Raw genomic sequence first — 16,039 nt, 5'->3', positions numbered from 1 at the left:
AATTTAAAATTTCACTCAAATAAATGAGATAAATTTTTTTATTATTAAAAGTAATTTTCATCTTATTATTCCTAACTTCTATCACAGGTGATGAATCAATTCAATCTACTACTATTGAATATTTAATTTCAATAAAATCGTTTCAAGTTCAAGAGAATTCAATTTCAAATTAAGGACAAAGAGCTTTTTTTTTTTTTTTTCTTTTTTACAAAATTTGTTCAACATATATAAGATGAAAATTTGAAAATTAAGAAGATAATGACGGCCTTGCCAATGGGTAGCTTCAATTGAAAATCAAACAATGTCTTTATACGATGATGATGATGATGATGGTGACAAGACAAGACGTGATTGCCCTAATAATTACTTCACTTCACCATTCGAATGGTATTGGTTATCAACTACAGAATTGTATGACTCACAATTTGGATTTGAGATCTCAAGCTGATTCTTCAAAATTGCTTTTCATCAAAGAAGAAAAATGTTGCAATGGTACTTGTTCTGATATTATTCTTCCACCAGAATGGAGGGCTGGCCGGCCGGCTATTGCACGTTGCAGGAATGGAGGCAGGCACTTGAAAATACAACCACATACATCTAAACCTATGACAGTTATGACATAAATTAACTACTTAAAATGGTACCACCCACCCAAAAAATTTTACATATTGTGTCTTCCAAAACTATATGTAAATATGCTATATCATTTTGGGGAGGCAATGTCTTTTCTTTCACGTCACGTATAATCTGATGTTTCATTTGATTGAAAATTGAAGAAGTTAATATTATCAAATAGAATTCAAATAATGATTTAAAAGTGAAATAATGATAGTAAAATTTCGATAACATTATTATTTGTCATTATTATTGAATAAAATATGATTAAAATATTTCATAGGAATTAAATAAGTGATAATAATAAAAAGATATAAAAATAAATAAATAAAAGAAAAAAAAAAGAAAAATTTGAAAAGTCAAATTTTGGAGAAGGAAGAAGTTGAACAAAAGAGAGCAAGCTACGTTTTTTTATGCTTCTAATTGAGGGACATTTGGCATGTGGAGAAGGATTAAGTGTGGTGGGACATTGGATCGGTTGGGGAGTGATTGGGTGTAGTGGGGGTATTCGGGGGTGGGGATTGAATTTTTTATTTAATTTTATAATTAATTTTTGAAATTTTTTTTGATAAAATTTAATTAGAGGTTTTGAAATTTTATAATTAAAAAATAAGAGATTAATAATTTAATCTAATATATATATAGTTTTAGATGAAATTTTTTGATAAATTTTTTGCATAAATTAAATGAAAAATAATTAAAATTAAATATTATATTTTGATTGTGATACATATTAATTTATAATTTTGTATCTGAATTTTAATTTTTTTTGTTGTGTTTATATTTATATTATTATCAATTTTTTTTATATTAGATTAATTCTTGTTATTTTTGTGTAATTGTTGAAGATTGTATTTATTATATAATTATTTAAAATTGCTTGTGATAAAAAAATTTATATCAATTAGTGTATCAAAAAGATTAAATTATTTAATAAATTTAATTTTTTATGATATATTACTCTTACTAAGATTAAAAACTAAAAAATAAAAAATATATGTTTGAAAATTTTATGAATGCTTTTTATAATTTAAATAAAATTGTGAATAATTTTTTTAGAAAATAAAAAACATAGTGTCATAAATTATTTTTAAAATCATTGAATAAGAATTTTTATAATTATAATTATTACATTTTATAATAAATTATGTAAAAAAAAAAAATTCACGATCACGATGATCGCAGTAACAATAATGATCTTCGTTATATCCGAAAATACGATAAATATGACGCGATAAAAAAAGTGACTGCTACTGCTATTTAAATCCCTGCTATCAAACTAAAGCTGGATGGAATAATTTGGTCATTTCTGGGATGAAAGCACAGTTGCATCCGCAATTCAGCATGCATGTAGTACAGCAATGCTTTTACAAATGAATCCATCACTTGTATCTTCTTGTGTAGGCCACTGCTTCAAATTGATCCTGCTGTTCTTGCTTATCAATTTTTATCTGCAAAGTTTCGTTTGTCATGGCTTAAATTAATGATAAAATGAAGGCTCTAATAATAGTACTAACTAACCAGGACAAATGGGTCTTCATGTACAAAGTAACTTGCTGCCACTATCAGATAGCTGAAAAGAAGTATTAGTCATTTGAAGTAGCAGTTCCTTCCTGCAAAGTGCAAACTAAGAATAACAGAGTAATGAGCAGAGTTGCCGTCTCAAAAAGTTGAAAGTTCAAGTCCAGTGGGCGCCCAAACATCCACCCAATAACCACACAAAAGGGAATCTTTGGTAAATTGATAATTACAATAATACAACTGTACCAGAACACATGCAAAGCAAAAGGACAACAGCTAGCAAATTTGCAATAAAAAACAAGATAAAAGATAGAGCATTCTACCTATGCAAGATGGAAGGAAATATGAACTGTATATGGTAGAGGTGCATTTTTAATGATTTCTTCATACTTCAATTGCAATTGTGGTCTGACTTCTGAATGCAAATTACATGTTCACAAAGGAAATCCAATAAATAATTTATATTACATTTCTAGTTTCTATTAATAAAAGCCATAGAACGAAATTTCTTAAAAACCCAACTCAGTGTTAAAACTGCAGAAACAGGGTTTCAAAGTTTGTGAGTTATTGATGCTGCTTGACTTGGAGGCACATCAATGATTAATTTTCCTTCCACTTTTCAGAGTACGTACATAGGACCCAGAAAAGAAAAGGCAAAGGCTGAAACAAGCTGAATACTGAGCTTTTTAGAAAGAAACTAGCAACGTATTGGTACTGCTACATCTTTTGTCCGAGAAACATCATCCACATACGCACACATGGGACGCTAAATGTTGTGATTGTAGTTGTTTTCTAAACAAATTTGTAGCTGTACTTCTAATCCATCACAGAATTCGTACAGATAAAAGTAAGAAACTACAAGTTTACAACATATACCAACTTATTTCCATTTTCAAACAGGCGAACACAACGCACATGATTTTAAGAGCCGATGTGGGGAGGGAGAGATGGTGCAGAGGAGAGAGCAGAAACCACAAATTTTATTACACATGTCAAACTCTGTTGGCCAACGTATCAGATGAATTCTCCTGCATCTGTTGCTGCAAAATATCCAGTCCAGTCCTTCCCTTGCTCCTTCACTCTCTCACCCAACTCAGCCAACCTTTCTGTCACACTGGAACCAACTCCTAAAGAACCTCTAACCTCTCTATACATCCATGCTAGAGTGGACACACCGGCAAGAGCCATGGCCGCAGCATCCGCGAATCCAGCCAAGACACCCGCAAAGACCAAACCAACTAAAAGTAGCAAAGGACTGAATACCAACAGCAGAGGCGAGCTTATTCCCTGCGGTGGTGCAGTCACTCACTGCCACAGCGGCCGGTGATGCACATATCATTGATCTGCCAGCGACATTATGGGTTTCACCATGCTTTTGGTAGCCATCTGCTATTGATCTATGCTTCCCCGTTTTTCCTTCGTTCGTCGGTTTTGTTTACAATGCTTATTGAGTTCGGACATTTTTACAACTGAAGAGGTGAGAGAGACGTGCTGCTTAGGTGTTTCTAGGAATTTATGCGTGAGGCTTTCGCTCCTCCATGTGGCTGGTATTACTCCATTCAAAGACACGTAGTTACGGGTTCAGTTTGCATGAAGTTGCGAATGAGACAACAATTCCCACGATTTTCAATAAACTTTATGTCAGCGCTAGTAATCAAGCACTCCGAAGTGCAAATTAGTTGTTCTTTACGAATAGATGCCTTGCAAGAAAAGCATATTTGGCTTTTCCTGTGACAATCAAAATGGACTCTGGGCCTGAACATGAACTTAAAAAATTGGAGATTGATACAGAACAAAATGAGAATCGAATAACAAATCGATGTGTTTAATTAATCTAAACTAATATGCATAGAAGACTCCATATATAGCTATCAGGCTGTCTTTGCAACCCAAGGCAGCGTTTTCAGAAGGGACATTGATGGCCTCCTCACAGTGTGATTGAACGGGAGCACGAGTGGCAAACTGGTTAAGGCTCCTGCCCGATGTGCGGTTCCAAATGAAACAGGTACATATGATAGAAGTGTTGATATACCAAATGTTACCTACAAGAATGAAATAAAAAATATATAGAGTTAATAATAAACTATATATTAAAAGAAAAACAGGATTTGCGAAGTTCCTTCTCTTTTTTTTTTCTACATGGAAAAGATTTAAAATCCTAGGAAAAGCAAGCAATTACCTGAAGAGCAGCCATGCCAAATGTGCTTCCAATCAAGGATTTAAATTACAATCGTGAATGCGTTTTCGATTACGTTACGTTTATTACGATTGCGGATATAATGGATATCATCGCAACCATTATGATTATCGCGATCGTAAATTTTTTTAAAATTTGCACAACTTATTATAAAATATAGTAATTATAATTATAATCATAAATTTTTTTTCATGATTTTTAAAGTAATTAATAACACCTTATCTTATTTTATTTATATAAAAAAATTATTTACAATTTTTTAATATTATAATAAAATATTCACATTAAAAAAATTAACAACATACAAATACTAAAACAATAAAATCATTAATAAAATCCCAATAAAAAATCAAATCAATATATTAATCATTTAATATTTTATTTTTTCCATCTAAAGTATGATATAATATACATTTCAAATTTATCTTAAACTATTTCATCTCAAAATTTTCAGTCAAAATTAATTCTCAAAATTTTTTAATTTTATCTAATTATTTTTTCCCAAAATTTTACCCCTAAATTTATAAAAAAATATATATTTTTGTTTGATCAAGCAGCATCGACTGGCCTACCAAACTCTCCACTTTACTCAAATATTTCTTTCAAAATTCACCCCCAAATCTTTTCACTCAAACTTCTTTCATTTTTTTTCCCAATATTTGCTTTACGCAAAATCATCCACCAACTACACGACAGCTAACCAACCTTCAAGCTTTCACTTTCATCTAACTTTGCACCTAACGACTCATTTGATTACTTCTTGGATTCAACCACAGTACTCACAGAGTGCTCATAGATGAATTTTTAAAATTTTAAAGTTTCAAATAAAATCTTTTTAAAGTTTAATTTTTTCCAAGCCCTGTACAACGCAAATTTACAAACAAACAGAGAAAAAAAAGTAAATTTAAGTGTTTTATTATTATTTTATTTCAATAAATTTTTTTTGATTTTTTATTGAACTTTTTTTTACTAAGTCATTATAAATTTAAGATTTTTTTTTTGTGTTTGGGGCTTTACTTAGTTCAAATTTGAAATTTTAATGTTAATGAAAAAAAAATTTATGAAAAAAAAAATAACACCAATTACGTCCTGTTATTGTCCCTATTAGCCGTTACGTCATTTTTTTCAGTCATAATAAATCGTTAAATATGTGAATTTTCTTCACACCTAATATTAATCGAATAACAGTGGTAATGGGTGCCGATTCTGCTAAATAGCAGTTGCTATACTGCTATTACATCGCTATTTGAATCCTAGCTTCCAACCAAAGATCGAATAGCCGGATGGATATCCAACTTTCTGGTTGACCACCGCAAAGCAGAAATTGAGATTAAAGTGTTAGTTGCGAGGATACGGTGGTCAAGCAGGAAAATCCAAAGCATATACTATCTATTATTGAAAAAGTAGTTTCTTATTATTGTGAAGATATTGGAAGTGATAATATATATATAGCGGAAGATCTTTAAGTAGACCTTATCAGAACTAAAATTATTATTGTGTTCAATCAAAAGGTTATAACTCTGAACGTGAAGCAATTGGTGTAAAATGAACGAGAGGAACAAAATCAAATTTTATGTGACAATTCCAGCTTGACGAATATACTTTTTAACAGATTATCCTCAGCAAATTAACTGATGACTGTGTTTAACTCAATTCCCTTTTCTGTGCGATCATACAAGCAACTAATACAATCGCCTAGACGATCATGAAGGTCACTTGCTTACACAGTCAATGAGGAAATAGAAGAGTGGACAAATATCCTGCACCGTCAATGTATTCTCAAAGAAGTTGCGGATTAATGGTTTCAATTCAAATATATTATCAGGAATCCATTCATCTTCCATCTTTGGAAAAGTATTGCATGCACGGCACAAGAAATTAAAGCATACACGGATTGCTCCTCAGCAAGGACCAGAAAAGATTAAAAGGTTATTGTGAAAGAAGAGAAGCAAGAAAATGAACAAAAATGGCTACATACAGCATCATTTCCTACAACAACTGCCCCTGCGACAGCGGTAATGCCTACAATGAGGCTCACTGGAATTGCAAGCCTCTTGACTTTGGCTGCTCCTTGAACCCAAGCTAATGATTGAGAAGGAGGTTCAGGCATTACAACTGAAAGAGCAGTCCAGAACAGGCCACTGTAAATAACAAATGCTGCAGTAAGATGAGCAGCAAGTCGGTAAGGGCTCACTCGAGGCCGAATATATTCAGAAGCTGGCTCCTGTAAGAAGAAATCATCAGTGCAGTGAACAATATCCTACCAAGTTGAGTTCAGATTTACTACAAAAAGTGAAAATGAAAATAGGAAAAAGCTAATTGCTTTTCACCTCTAAACCACTTTTAACCATCCACCAACCAATTAGACCCTGACCAGTACCAAGAGCAAAAAGAACAGAGAGTCTTAGTCCAAGGCGCAGGGTAATATATGCCTTAAGAAGAAAATACGAGAATGGCGATGCAAACATCACACCTAGAGCTCTCCCCCACATTCGATGTGCATATTCCATCCTGTATATAAATTTAAAATCTTAAATACTCATCCCTTTGTTTACTCTGCATGATACAGGCTATTTAAATTAAAAGTAGATCATTAATAAAGAATATGCCTTTGAAGAACTAATAAGAATAGTAATTTTCCCCCACTGATTAGCAATGTTTGTTAAACATATAATAGCGGTTTCAAGTTACAACTAATTAATCCAGGTAAGTTATGGTGGAAAATTTTAAGTTATGAGGACAAGTTTACCTAGGGCTGCAAAGTACAAGTACTTAGAAGTGAAACTACTATTAGTGTAGCTTATATATGTGACATTTTTGCTCGTACCGCTTGTATTCTGGTGATTGCTTGTATTTCTCAAACTCTTGCTGGCACTCCTCATCTGATAGAGAAGGAAGGTTCCCAGTGAATTTCCAATCAGTCATTGAAAGACCAGATCGGCTTAGTTGTGTGACACAACCTAGTAACACCATATTAAAAACCCATGCAGTAGAACCAAAAAGCCATATTCCAACCCTTTTCTGAGCACGTTGGCCTGCAGTTACTAGTAGCTTCAATCCCTCCTTCTCGGTGCCGACAGAGGCCACAGTGGACATATTCCTGAAAGACGTCACATTATGTCCCCAAAACGAATAAAAGAACTTCCTTTTAGTCACATTCACACGGTCCCTACAGAGGCCACAGTGAACATATTCCTGAAAGACGGCACATTATGTCCCTAAAAGGAATAAAAGAACCTCCTTTTAATAACATTCACGTAACACTTAGAGCATACCACCATTGTCCTCCTAGATAATTTTAAGAGAGAATCTACAGCAGAAACAACTTTCTTTAATTGCATGTTGAAACAGGAATTTGAAACATCATTTTCACCTTGTAATACTTATGCTGGTTGATAAAAGAAAAATGTAGCCTCTCCACAAGTGACAATTAAAATCCGTCGCCGTTCTCAATAACAATTCTTCAAACCAGAGCCAGAGAATGCATCTTTAATGAGAGAATGAGTCAAATACTATTCCCAAGTGCTGTTATGTAATTCATATTTAGGTTCTAGGATGACTGTTTCTTATTTAAATGGATTCCCATCATTCATCCCACACTCCAAAAGCTTTATGCAAACAAAAGCTACATAGGATTATCCAACTCACTTGGCTTTCCACCAAGACCACAATATCAGTATAAGAGTAGAGAAATGAACAAAATTTTTATTTGGTCAATTATAAATTTTAACTCTTTCGCTATAAACAACAAAGAAATACAACAAGACAGTAATCAATTCAAACCCACATCCTTTCCAAGAAGAAAAAAGTAAATTGCAATTGATCCATTAGAAATCTAAAACAGAAAAAAGCAAGAGAAAAAAAGGAAACCCATTTCAATAAAGTGAATAAAGAATCGAAATTGAGAAAGAAAAGAACCTTAGGCAGAGATCTAAAGCCATAAAAGAAGCCCTTGCAACTTTATTAGCGGTATTAGAAGATGCAGCAGAAGAAGACGTAAAAACACTAGAGGCAGACGTTCCCCTGAGATTGGATGTTAAGCTATTGAGTATGGCTTTGTTTCTCTTCAGAATCGAAGCAACCGCTCTGCTTTGAAACATTTGTTTTTATTGCGCCTTTGTCTCTCGCTTTCACTTAATTCTTAAACCTGTGGGGGTTTAGGGAGGTTTTTGCAGAACTGATAAACCTTATTGGGTCCTTTTAGTATCGGGTTTGGAGGATCCGTTTTACTATTTGTTTTGTTGGTTTCTGAAACCTGATGTTTGTTAAAGTACCATTTCTTGTTGCCATTGCAGCAGGAGACAAAAATAATTGGTCCCTGGCCAGGCCCCAGGATCTCAACAAAGAAGATTAAGTCCTAGGCCAGGCCCCAGGATTGAATACGATGGACAGCAGTCTTTACATAAATAGTTTTTTATTCTTTTTTCAGAGATGATCAGCATAAAAAATGAATAATCCTCCTTTAAAAGATATTTTCTGTGAAAGGTTCAGGTCGTAGCTAAGTAGAACAGCGCATTTAATTTTCCCTTGAATCGCATTTTCTTCCACTTGCTGAACGAGAACCTTCTCTAGCTAGCAATTTAGCAATACACAGGAATCATCAGTCATTCAAAAGCAAATGAACTGGTTATGCTCTAGAATTTGGATATGTATCCTTTATTTAAACATAAAGTTTGTTACACAAGGTTCATTAATTAATCCATACACAAACAATTGACCATTTCATTCATTGGGAAACTGTCATTTGGAACTGTGTAGGCAATCATCAAACAAGGGCTTAAAAGGAAAACAAATTTTTAATCTACCTATACCGCTGAATGATATTGTGTTTCGCTCCTCAGCTCAATAACAATGTTCCAGAGGTACAGTTCTTCCTCAGGGACTCTTAAAGCAAAAGTTACCAAACTGGATTCTCGTTCATATTCAAACTCCACTTCTTGCGAATCAACTATAATTCTTTGTGGTTGAGTGGATGAATAGGCTCCAAACAGGCCACAGCCTCCAACTTTCAAGCTAATAGTTGTATTTGTCTCGGATTCATATTTCAATTCCTTGATGGCCCCTCCTGAATTGAACATCTTGATTAGACCTATGGCAGCAAACTTAGCCCCATTGGGCAGTTCCTTAACAGGAACGACAGTGTAAAACTCATATTCCCGGGGCTTTAATGTAACTGACATAGATGCATTTCTTGGGAGATAAGCCACCTCTCCTGCAGACCACATCACAGAAAATTTATTAGGAATTCCAACATGATGCGCATAGCCTCCATAACTTTGCAAAGTTCAATTGTATGAAGGAATGAAAGAAAGCTGCATATCATACCACCACGATGTGAATACAAGATGCTATCCCCAATCCACCCATCCTCAGCTACTTCAGGCAGACAGTCAACATCTCTAGCCCTAATAGATCCTGTGATTATTTCAGGTTGTTCATCATGGCTAACCATCATTTTTGTAACCCCACACCACCCAGCTCCTTGGCAATTGAATACTGCGATGACTCCAGTAAAATCATTCAGATTCCATATTTTCAGAAGACTGCAAAATTAAAAGTGTATATAAGCAAAAAATATGGGGGAGGGAAGGGATTTCTCCTTATGGGAGGAAGGTGACATCCAAAAGACATTAGCAAATAGTTAGTCTATTTTGTTCGTCACCTTTTTCCATCTCTGACAGGATCAGAAAATAGGCAGTCTCTAGTTGGTCTTCCAGGAAGTTTTGCCCTCAAGACAGAACCATCAGGAAGTACAAGCTTCTTCAACAGATTGAAGTCGTGCTGTCCAGGTTTGTCACTGCAATAATTAACATAAAATATCCAATATAAGAAATCGCATATTCAATTGATTAGAGTCAAATCAAAGCAAGCAGAATTGATGATCAAAAGTTGCACCTGACATAAATAGCACATCCTCCCACTGCACGAGCAGCTCCATGGTATTCGGCCATTGGATGTAGGCTCTGGCACGAGAATTAATTTAATTTCGAATTTATCCTCCAAGAACTTCGAGAAAATCTTGAAATTGAAAAGGAAACAATAGATAATCAAAACTTGTTAGCTTACATGAAACATGTCCCAATCTGGCTGCATGAACTCCCCAATAAAAATGGAATTATAAGCAACTGATGCAATATGAATTGTATGAGAGGCAGGATCTCTTGGGAAGAAATCATCTGAAGCCCTCATAACAGCTGTGCTCTTTGCACTGCAAAAACAAATTGTAACTCATGAAAATTCAGAAATAGAGTTCCTGCAATAACATTATAATCTGACTAGAATAGTTACCTATATAAAGTGTCAGTGTTGTGACTCATACAAGCAATAATTGCATTGTCATGGAAATTGCTAGATACTGATGCCTCTAATGCCTGACCGTACTTTCTAGTGAGTTTTACTCTTCCACCATGGCCTGCTCCAAGAGTTTCAAGAATGCTTTGAACATCAACTTTGACACCATCAATACCAGCAGATGCCAGATACGAATGAAGATCATTATAGAAGTCAAAAACTTTATCCGGATTCACTAGACCAACACCATTCTTAGTGATGGACTGCAAAACATCAGAATAATCATTTGACTGAACCCCTGGAGATGAAATAGGATAAACTAACTTGGGTTCATAGTGCTCCATTTCAGTAATTCCAGGTTTAACTCCTCCCCAGTATCCTGTTATTGCATGCCAGACACAAACATATTTCAAAGTATGTCTTTCTTTCATTTCCTTGACAACGTACCGAAGCCCCATTGCTGGATCATCTACTCCGTGACCTTCTTTGCCATTTTTCTGAAATTTATGGTTCTCTTTGATATCTATTAATCTGTTAGCGAAGCTAGAAAAAAGAAAAAAAAAAAAAAAAAAGAGCCCAAATGGTTAGAATTTATTTGACCAATGAAGGAACACTAGTTATGCATCAAATTTCAAGTACTTACTTTGCTGTACAATCGGATCTGTACTCGATGCCAGTGGGATCCATACCAACTGTTTGCCATCCATCATCAATTATAACAAACTTAGGAGGAGTTCCACCTTTCTCCAAGCTGCAAAAGAATTACTAGTCACTTCCCTTCTCTGATGCAAGAACCATATGATTTTATACAGTGTCCCTAAAGAGAAAAGCAAAACCTCTCTAATCCTAGCTTCAGACCCTCAGCAGTGACATTGGTGTAAAAAGCATCCCATGTACACCAGCCAAACCAGTTCAAAATGTCAGGCATCTGAACCATGAGCGTGAAAACAATTAGAATTATAAAAATGGCATGAAAGTAGCATAAATAGTCGTGAAGGTATAGTATAAGAAAGAAAGCACCTTCTTTTTCTCTCGGTGAGAAAAGGTTTGCAAATGATTCTCAACTGTCCTGTGTTTAATTTGTAATACAACTTGATCAGTCATTTTGTGCTAAGAGAAAGCCTGACACTTTTTGGTGCATTAGAAAGAACAAGTTTGCTTAGCTCAGAAACAAGGTTCTACAACAAGCCTAAGAATAAGCATGTAAAATATTCATTTGAGGCTACAGCTGAAGGAATCAAAATTTCGTCTTATGGAAGCCAGAGCAAAACTTACTTCACTGAGTTGGTGATAACATCATAAGGGTCTGATCCAGCTGCAACGAAAACCAAATGACTGCCCTCAAATTTATCAACAGCAGGATCTCCTGAAAATAACCAGCAATTCCTATTGTAAAGAGAACCAAGTTCAGATTATGTCAAATCGAAATTAATGCTTTTCGCACCACTTTCCAAGCAGATTTCAACCTCATTCTGTTCATTCCCTTGTAGAACAGCCCTGAAATCACCTTCAAGAATTGGCAAGAAAACTGCATACACTATTGATTCTTCATCTTCATCTTTACTTCCCGCGTAAAGACGAGTGCCATGACACACTTCAACAACTAGGAATTGGGTCTCAAAGGGGATCTCATTCCCCGATGCTCCCATCCATTGGGTCATCCACCAAAATTTGTGCCGGAAGACACACATGAAACGCAACTCCCTGCCAGTCAGAACCGAAACTTATCTTACGGGATCAGAATCAACTAAATTAAATCCAAACACTCGATCAAGGACCCCGGGACCTCTAGTTTTGTTTCTACATTACTACCCATTTAATTGCCAAGAAAGCCATAGGCAGAAGTATCATTGAAGTTGAAAATTTAAATCTCTAATCAACTAAAGCAAAAATCAAGAACTACTAGCGGTTACATTTACTTTAGAACTAAAAAACTGTTAAGTTTTCTCTCTGCTTCTCTCACAAATTAAACATAACATGAGAGAAAAATGTGACGAATTTTAAGAGCATTGAAGATGAACATACTCGAGCTTTCCAACAGGAAAGACTCTTCGGCTTCCTTTCTGATCTGATTTGACTCCAATGAAAGCCCCATTGATCATTGCATCCCCTGAGCCTGCGGCCGGTGTGATCACTACATTGCCGTGAACATCATGCAAGATGCAGTTCCCAAACACAGTCAACCTTCCATCACTCACAGATATCCCAGGCCCAACAGTCATTTTCCTATTGTTGCTAGAAAGTAGAATCAAGAACAGAAACTGCCACTGCCCAAAAGGACCAAGAACCTGATCAAGTCAACACAAAGGAAATAAAAACAAAAACTATTACAACAGTAAACAGAAACAGTAGTGTACATATATATATATATATATATATATCTCCAACAATTTGGGTCCGAATAATAATGGCCTAAAAGCAAAGCAAGCATATTCTATAGACATATATGCTCACAGACAAAACAATCAATCAACTGGAAGCAATATTATATATCAATAAACATTATAAAAGCATCCAAAATTCAAACTCCTCTTGTTTGTCCGCAATCAGAATACGAATATTGAAGGGAAAAAAAATATACCACTGTCCACTGGACTAGCTAGACTTCTCATTTAGAGAGACACAAGCATCAATGACACTGCAATTGCGATCATCACTGTATTCTTTCTAGTTACTTCCTTAGGTACTTATGATGTGGAAGAATACAAGCCTTAATAAATGGAAAATAGAAATAAAAAAAAAATTAAAACATAAAATGTTCATAAATGAGGACATAGACAAATGTGGGACTCGAACAGTCATGATAAATCATTCAATTTTCATCCGACAAGGATATAATAAAGGCACAGATGCCATGCCAGCAGCAACCAACTCAAACACAAATTAAAGATCAGATTACAGATCTTACACCAAAAGAGACGCTGCAACTCTAATTAGCGAGGCATGGTGTATGTGCACGGTAACAAATATAACTGTTATCTTAGTGTCACTGATACACATTACACCAAGCCACTTTTGCGGTCCATAGTCCATATCATAGGCTTTAATTCCAGGCTGTTGTATGCATGTAGCAGAAAGAAGTGCCAGACTTAATTATATGATATTCTTACAACTTACATGTGGCCATGCATGCTTGCAGATGCAGTATGTAGACTAGACTCTAGAGGCAGAGCAGATGTTGCAGTTATCTTACAAGTCGTCCCAAAACAGGGATGATTGATCGAGTTGGGCTGTAATGTTCTTTATGAGGCCCATCTTCTATATTTTCTCTGATACCCAACTCGGGATGTGACCTACTGAAGATATGAGAGGATTAATCAAAGCTCCAAAACTCGACCCATTAAGCCATTAAGAAAGCGGTCGTGATTCATCAAAATTAGCATAATTACTCATCATGCATCAACTTCATCATGATTGTGAGGGTGGTACAAATCCTTCCTAAACCTAAATAAAACATCACAGTACAGCAAATCCATACCTAGCTAGCGTTTAAACCTTTGCCTTTCAACAGATCATAAACAAAGGCCTGCACCAAAGTCTCTTTTGCTCCCTAAAATCTAATTCATCAATTAGCAGTTTTCTCTGATTCTGCCAAATTTTGGCGTGCTGAGGACACGGATTTAATAAGCATGAAATTAACTATCCTGACATTAGTACAAGTGACGGTACTCCCATAAGTGTGATGGCAGGTATGTGTTTCGTCTTGCATGTTATACAATGTCAATAAATGAAAAATGAGCATTTAGTTAGTTTTTAATTGATTTAAAAGTTTTAGACAGCTATTCTTCTAATATTTCTCGTCCGTGAATTTTAATAAGTACAAGATTTTTGGAATAAAGTGCCATGATTGTCATGTATTTTTACATCAATATCTTTCTTTAGTTCTATGTGGTTTGTTGTGTAAAGAAATATCTGAAGCATTAATTGAGTTGAACACTTATTTAAGAGAGTTATGTGCTAAAAGCTTACATGTTGATGACTTAAAGCAATTTGAGTAATCAATTCCATTAATTTTGTCTAAGTTAGAGAAGATACTTTCTCTTTCATTTTTTGATATAATGATGCATTTAACAATTCATTAAGCAAGTGAGGCAAAACTTGTTGGGCCAATACAATTTCGGTGGATGTATCCTATTGAGTAATTTTTACGTAAGCTAAAATCATATGTTAAAAATAAGGTACGTCTAGAAGGATCAATTGCTAAAGCATATGTTGTGCAAGAATGCATGCATTTTTGTTCAAGATATTTACGTGAAATTGATACCGAGTTGAATTGAGTTGAAAGAAAGGAATTACAAGGGAAGTGTTGATTCTTCACATGCAAGGATAAATGTTTTTTCTCAAGCTAATAGGCCATTGCTTGAAAAAAAATATGAAGAGCTGAGTTTGATTGAATAGGCTCAAGCTATAATGTATGTTCTAGATTGTGAAGAAATCAAAGAATTTGTTAAGTAATTTAACCTTTGTAGTTAGTTATTATGTATTTTGTTCATGATTTATATTTTTTTCTAACTATCTACATGTATTTTGATTCTTATAAAATGTGAAGCATGCATAAGAAAAAACTCAGAGAAGGAGAATCCTAGAAATGTAGAGAAAAGACACTCAAAAGAATTTGATCAGTGGTTTAAGAAATGTGTAAGCATTGAATATAAATATAATTTTTAATGTTTAATTTTGGATATTTAATGATTATCATTTATCACAAGTCATTGAATTGTATGATGAAAGAAGTGAATTGGTTAATAATCAATTACTAAATCTAGCTTTTGGGCTAATAAACAAGTGTTTCACTACATTAGCTTCCTTATCAATGGTTGGAGGTTTAACACCAATGAGTGAGACTTGCAATTGAAATCACAAAATAGTGGAATTCTTGTGCAAGGGGATGAGAATAAAGGTAACTTAGATTATTTTGGTGTGTTAATAGAAATCAAACAATTAAACTATCTTGGAGAAAATGTTGTCATTTTATTTAAAGGTGATTGGTAGGATGTATATTACAAAAAAAGATTTAAAGAAAATAAGTTTGGGTTTCCTATGGTCAATTTGACTCATAAATTGAAAACTGATAAACCATATGTCTTAGCTTCTCAAGCTAAACAAGTTTATTATGTAAAAGATATTAAAGATACCAATTGACTAGTTGAGGTAAAGACAAAACCTTGTGATTTATATGATTTGCCTTTTGAAAAAGTAGAAGATGAGCCATGCCAAGAAAATAAGAAGTTAGGTTTCAAATCCTATGAATCTAATGTGGAGGATGATGGTGATAATATGATGTCTTTGGATAGGTTTGAATTAACAAGTACAAATGTTGAAGGAAGTCCATTAAATCTTAATATATTCAATGTTGCAGAAGAAGATGATGAATCTGATCATAATAAATTTTTTTTTATTGATGATGGTGATGAG

At 34.3% G+C, this 16,039-nt stretch overlaps 2 protein-coding genes and 1 non-coding gene across 5 annotated transcripts; all 3 read right to left on the bottom strand.

Annotated features, from left to right (window-relative positions):
• Positions 1-1,712: 1,712 nt before the first annotated feature.
• Positions 1,713-3,612, bottom strand: LOC111276404 (uncharacterized). Its single transcript, XR_016333622.1, has 3 exons — positions 2,460-3,612; positions 2,137-2,242; positions 1,713-2,066 (listed from the first exon to the last, which is right to left on the bottom strand). It is a non-coding gene; the product is annotated as an uncharacterized LOC111276404 (transcript).
• Positions 3,613-5,472: 1,860 nt separating this feature from the next.
• Positions 5,473-8,819, bottom strand: LOC111276405 (heme A synthase COX15-like). Of its 2 annotated transcripts, none has more exons than XM_022862133.2 (4): positions 8,252-8,819; positions 7,161-7,433; positions 6,664-6,844; positions 5,473-6,557 (listed from the first exon to the last, which is right to left on the bottom strand). In XM_022862133.2, exons 1-4 carry the CDS (start codon positions 8,431-8,433, stop codon positions 6,255-6,257), a joined length of 939 nt encoding a protein of 312 aa, XP_022717868.2. In that variant the 5' UTR covers positions 8,434-8,819; the 3' UTR covers positions 5,473-6,254. The 2 variants fall into 2 exon arrangements, with proteins under 2 accessions (XP_022717868.2, XP_089610537.1); XM_089754411.1 differs by having other exon boundaries at positions 7,161-7,551; positions 8,252-8,357.
• A 141-nt stretch (positions 8,820-8,960) lies between these two features.
• LOC111276406 (putative galactinol--sucrose galactosyltransferase 1) lies at positions 8,961-12,974 on the bottom strand. Of its 2 annotated transcripts, XM_022862134.2 has the most exons (12): positions 12,650-12,974; positions 12,069-12,328; positions 11,900-11,990; positions 11,645-11,693; positions 11,461-11,552; positions 11,268-11,375; positions 10,622-11,167; positions 10,400-10,541; positions 10,229-10,296; positions 9,996-10,130; positions 9,659-9,876; positions 8,961-9,545 (listed from the first exon to the last, which is right to left on the bottom strand). In XM_022862134.2, exons 1-12 carry the CDS (start codon positions 12,844-12,846, stop codon positions 9,139-9,141), a joined length of 2,313 nt encoding a protein of 770 aa, XP_022717869.1. In that variant the 5' UTR covers positions 12,847-12,974; the 3' UTR covers positions 8,961-9,138. The 2 variants fall into 2 exon arrangements, with proteins under 2 accessions (XP_022717869.1, XP_089610535.1); XM_089754409.1 differs by lacking the exon at positions 12,069-12,328 and having other exon boundaries at positions 12,650-12,869.
• Positions 12,975-16,039: the final 3,065 nt, after the last annotated feature.

Source organism: Durio zibethinus, chromosome 25, assembly GCF_047325235.1.
Source record: "Durio zibethinus cultivar Kanyao isolate XHJ-2024 chromosome 25, ASM4732523v1, whole genome shotgun sequence".
Lineage (NCBI taxonomy): Eukaryota > Viridiplantae > Streptophyta > Magnoliopsida > Malvales > Malvaceae > Durio > Durio zibethinus.
The sequence above is the reverse complement of the archived record's forward strand: the minus strand, read 5'-3'. Positions and strand labels throughout refer to the sequence as shown.

Coding starts and splice junctions, on each gene's coding strand:
- LOC111276405 (XM_022862133.2), bottom strand. CDS start 8,433: ATGTTTCAAAGCAGAGCGGTTGCTTCGATTCTGAAGAGAAACAAAGCC. Junction 7,434..8,251: donor GCTTTAGATCTCTGCCTAAG/GTTCTTTTCTTT, acceptor GACGTCTTTCAG/GAATATGTCCACTGTGGCCT. Junction 6,845..7,160: donor CAATCACCAGAATACAAGCG/GTACGAGCAAAA, acceptor ATTTATATACAG/GATGGAATATGCACATCGAA.
- LOC111276406 (XM_022862134.2), bottom strand. CDS start 12,846: ATGACTGTTGGGCCTGGGATATCTGTGAGTGATGGAAGGTTGACTGTG. Junction 10,297..10,399: donor CAGATTGGGACATGTTTCAT/GTAAGCTAACAA, acceptor TTCTCGTGCCAG/AGCCTACATCCAATGGCCGA. Junction 9,877..9,995: donor CCTGTCAGAGATGGAAAAAG/GTGACGAACAAA, acceptor TTAATTTTGCAG/TCTTCTGAAAATATGGAATC.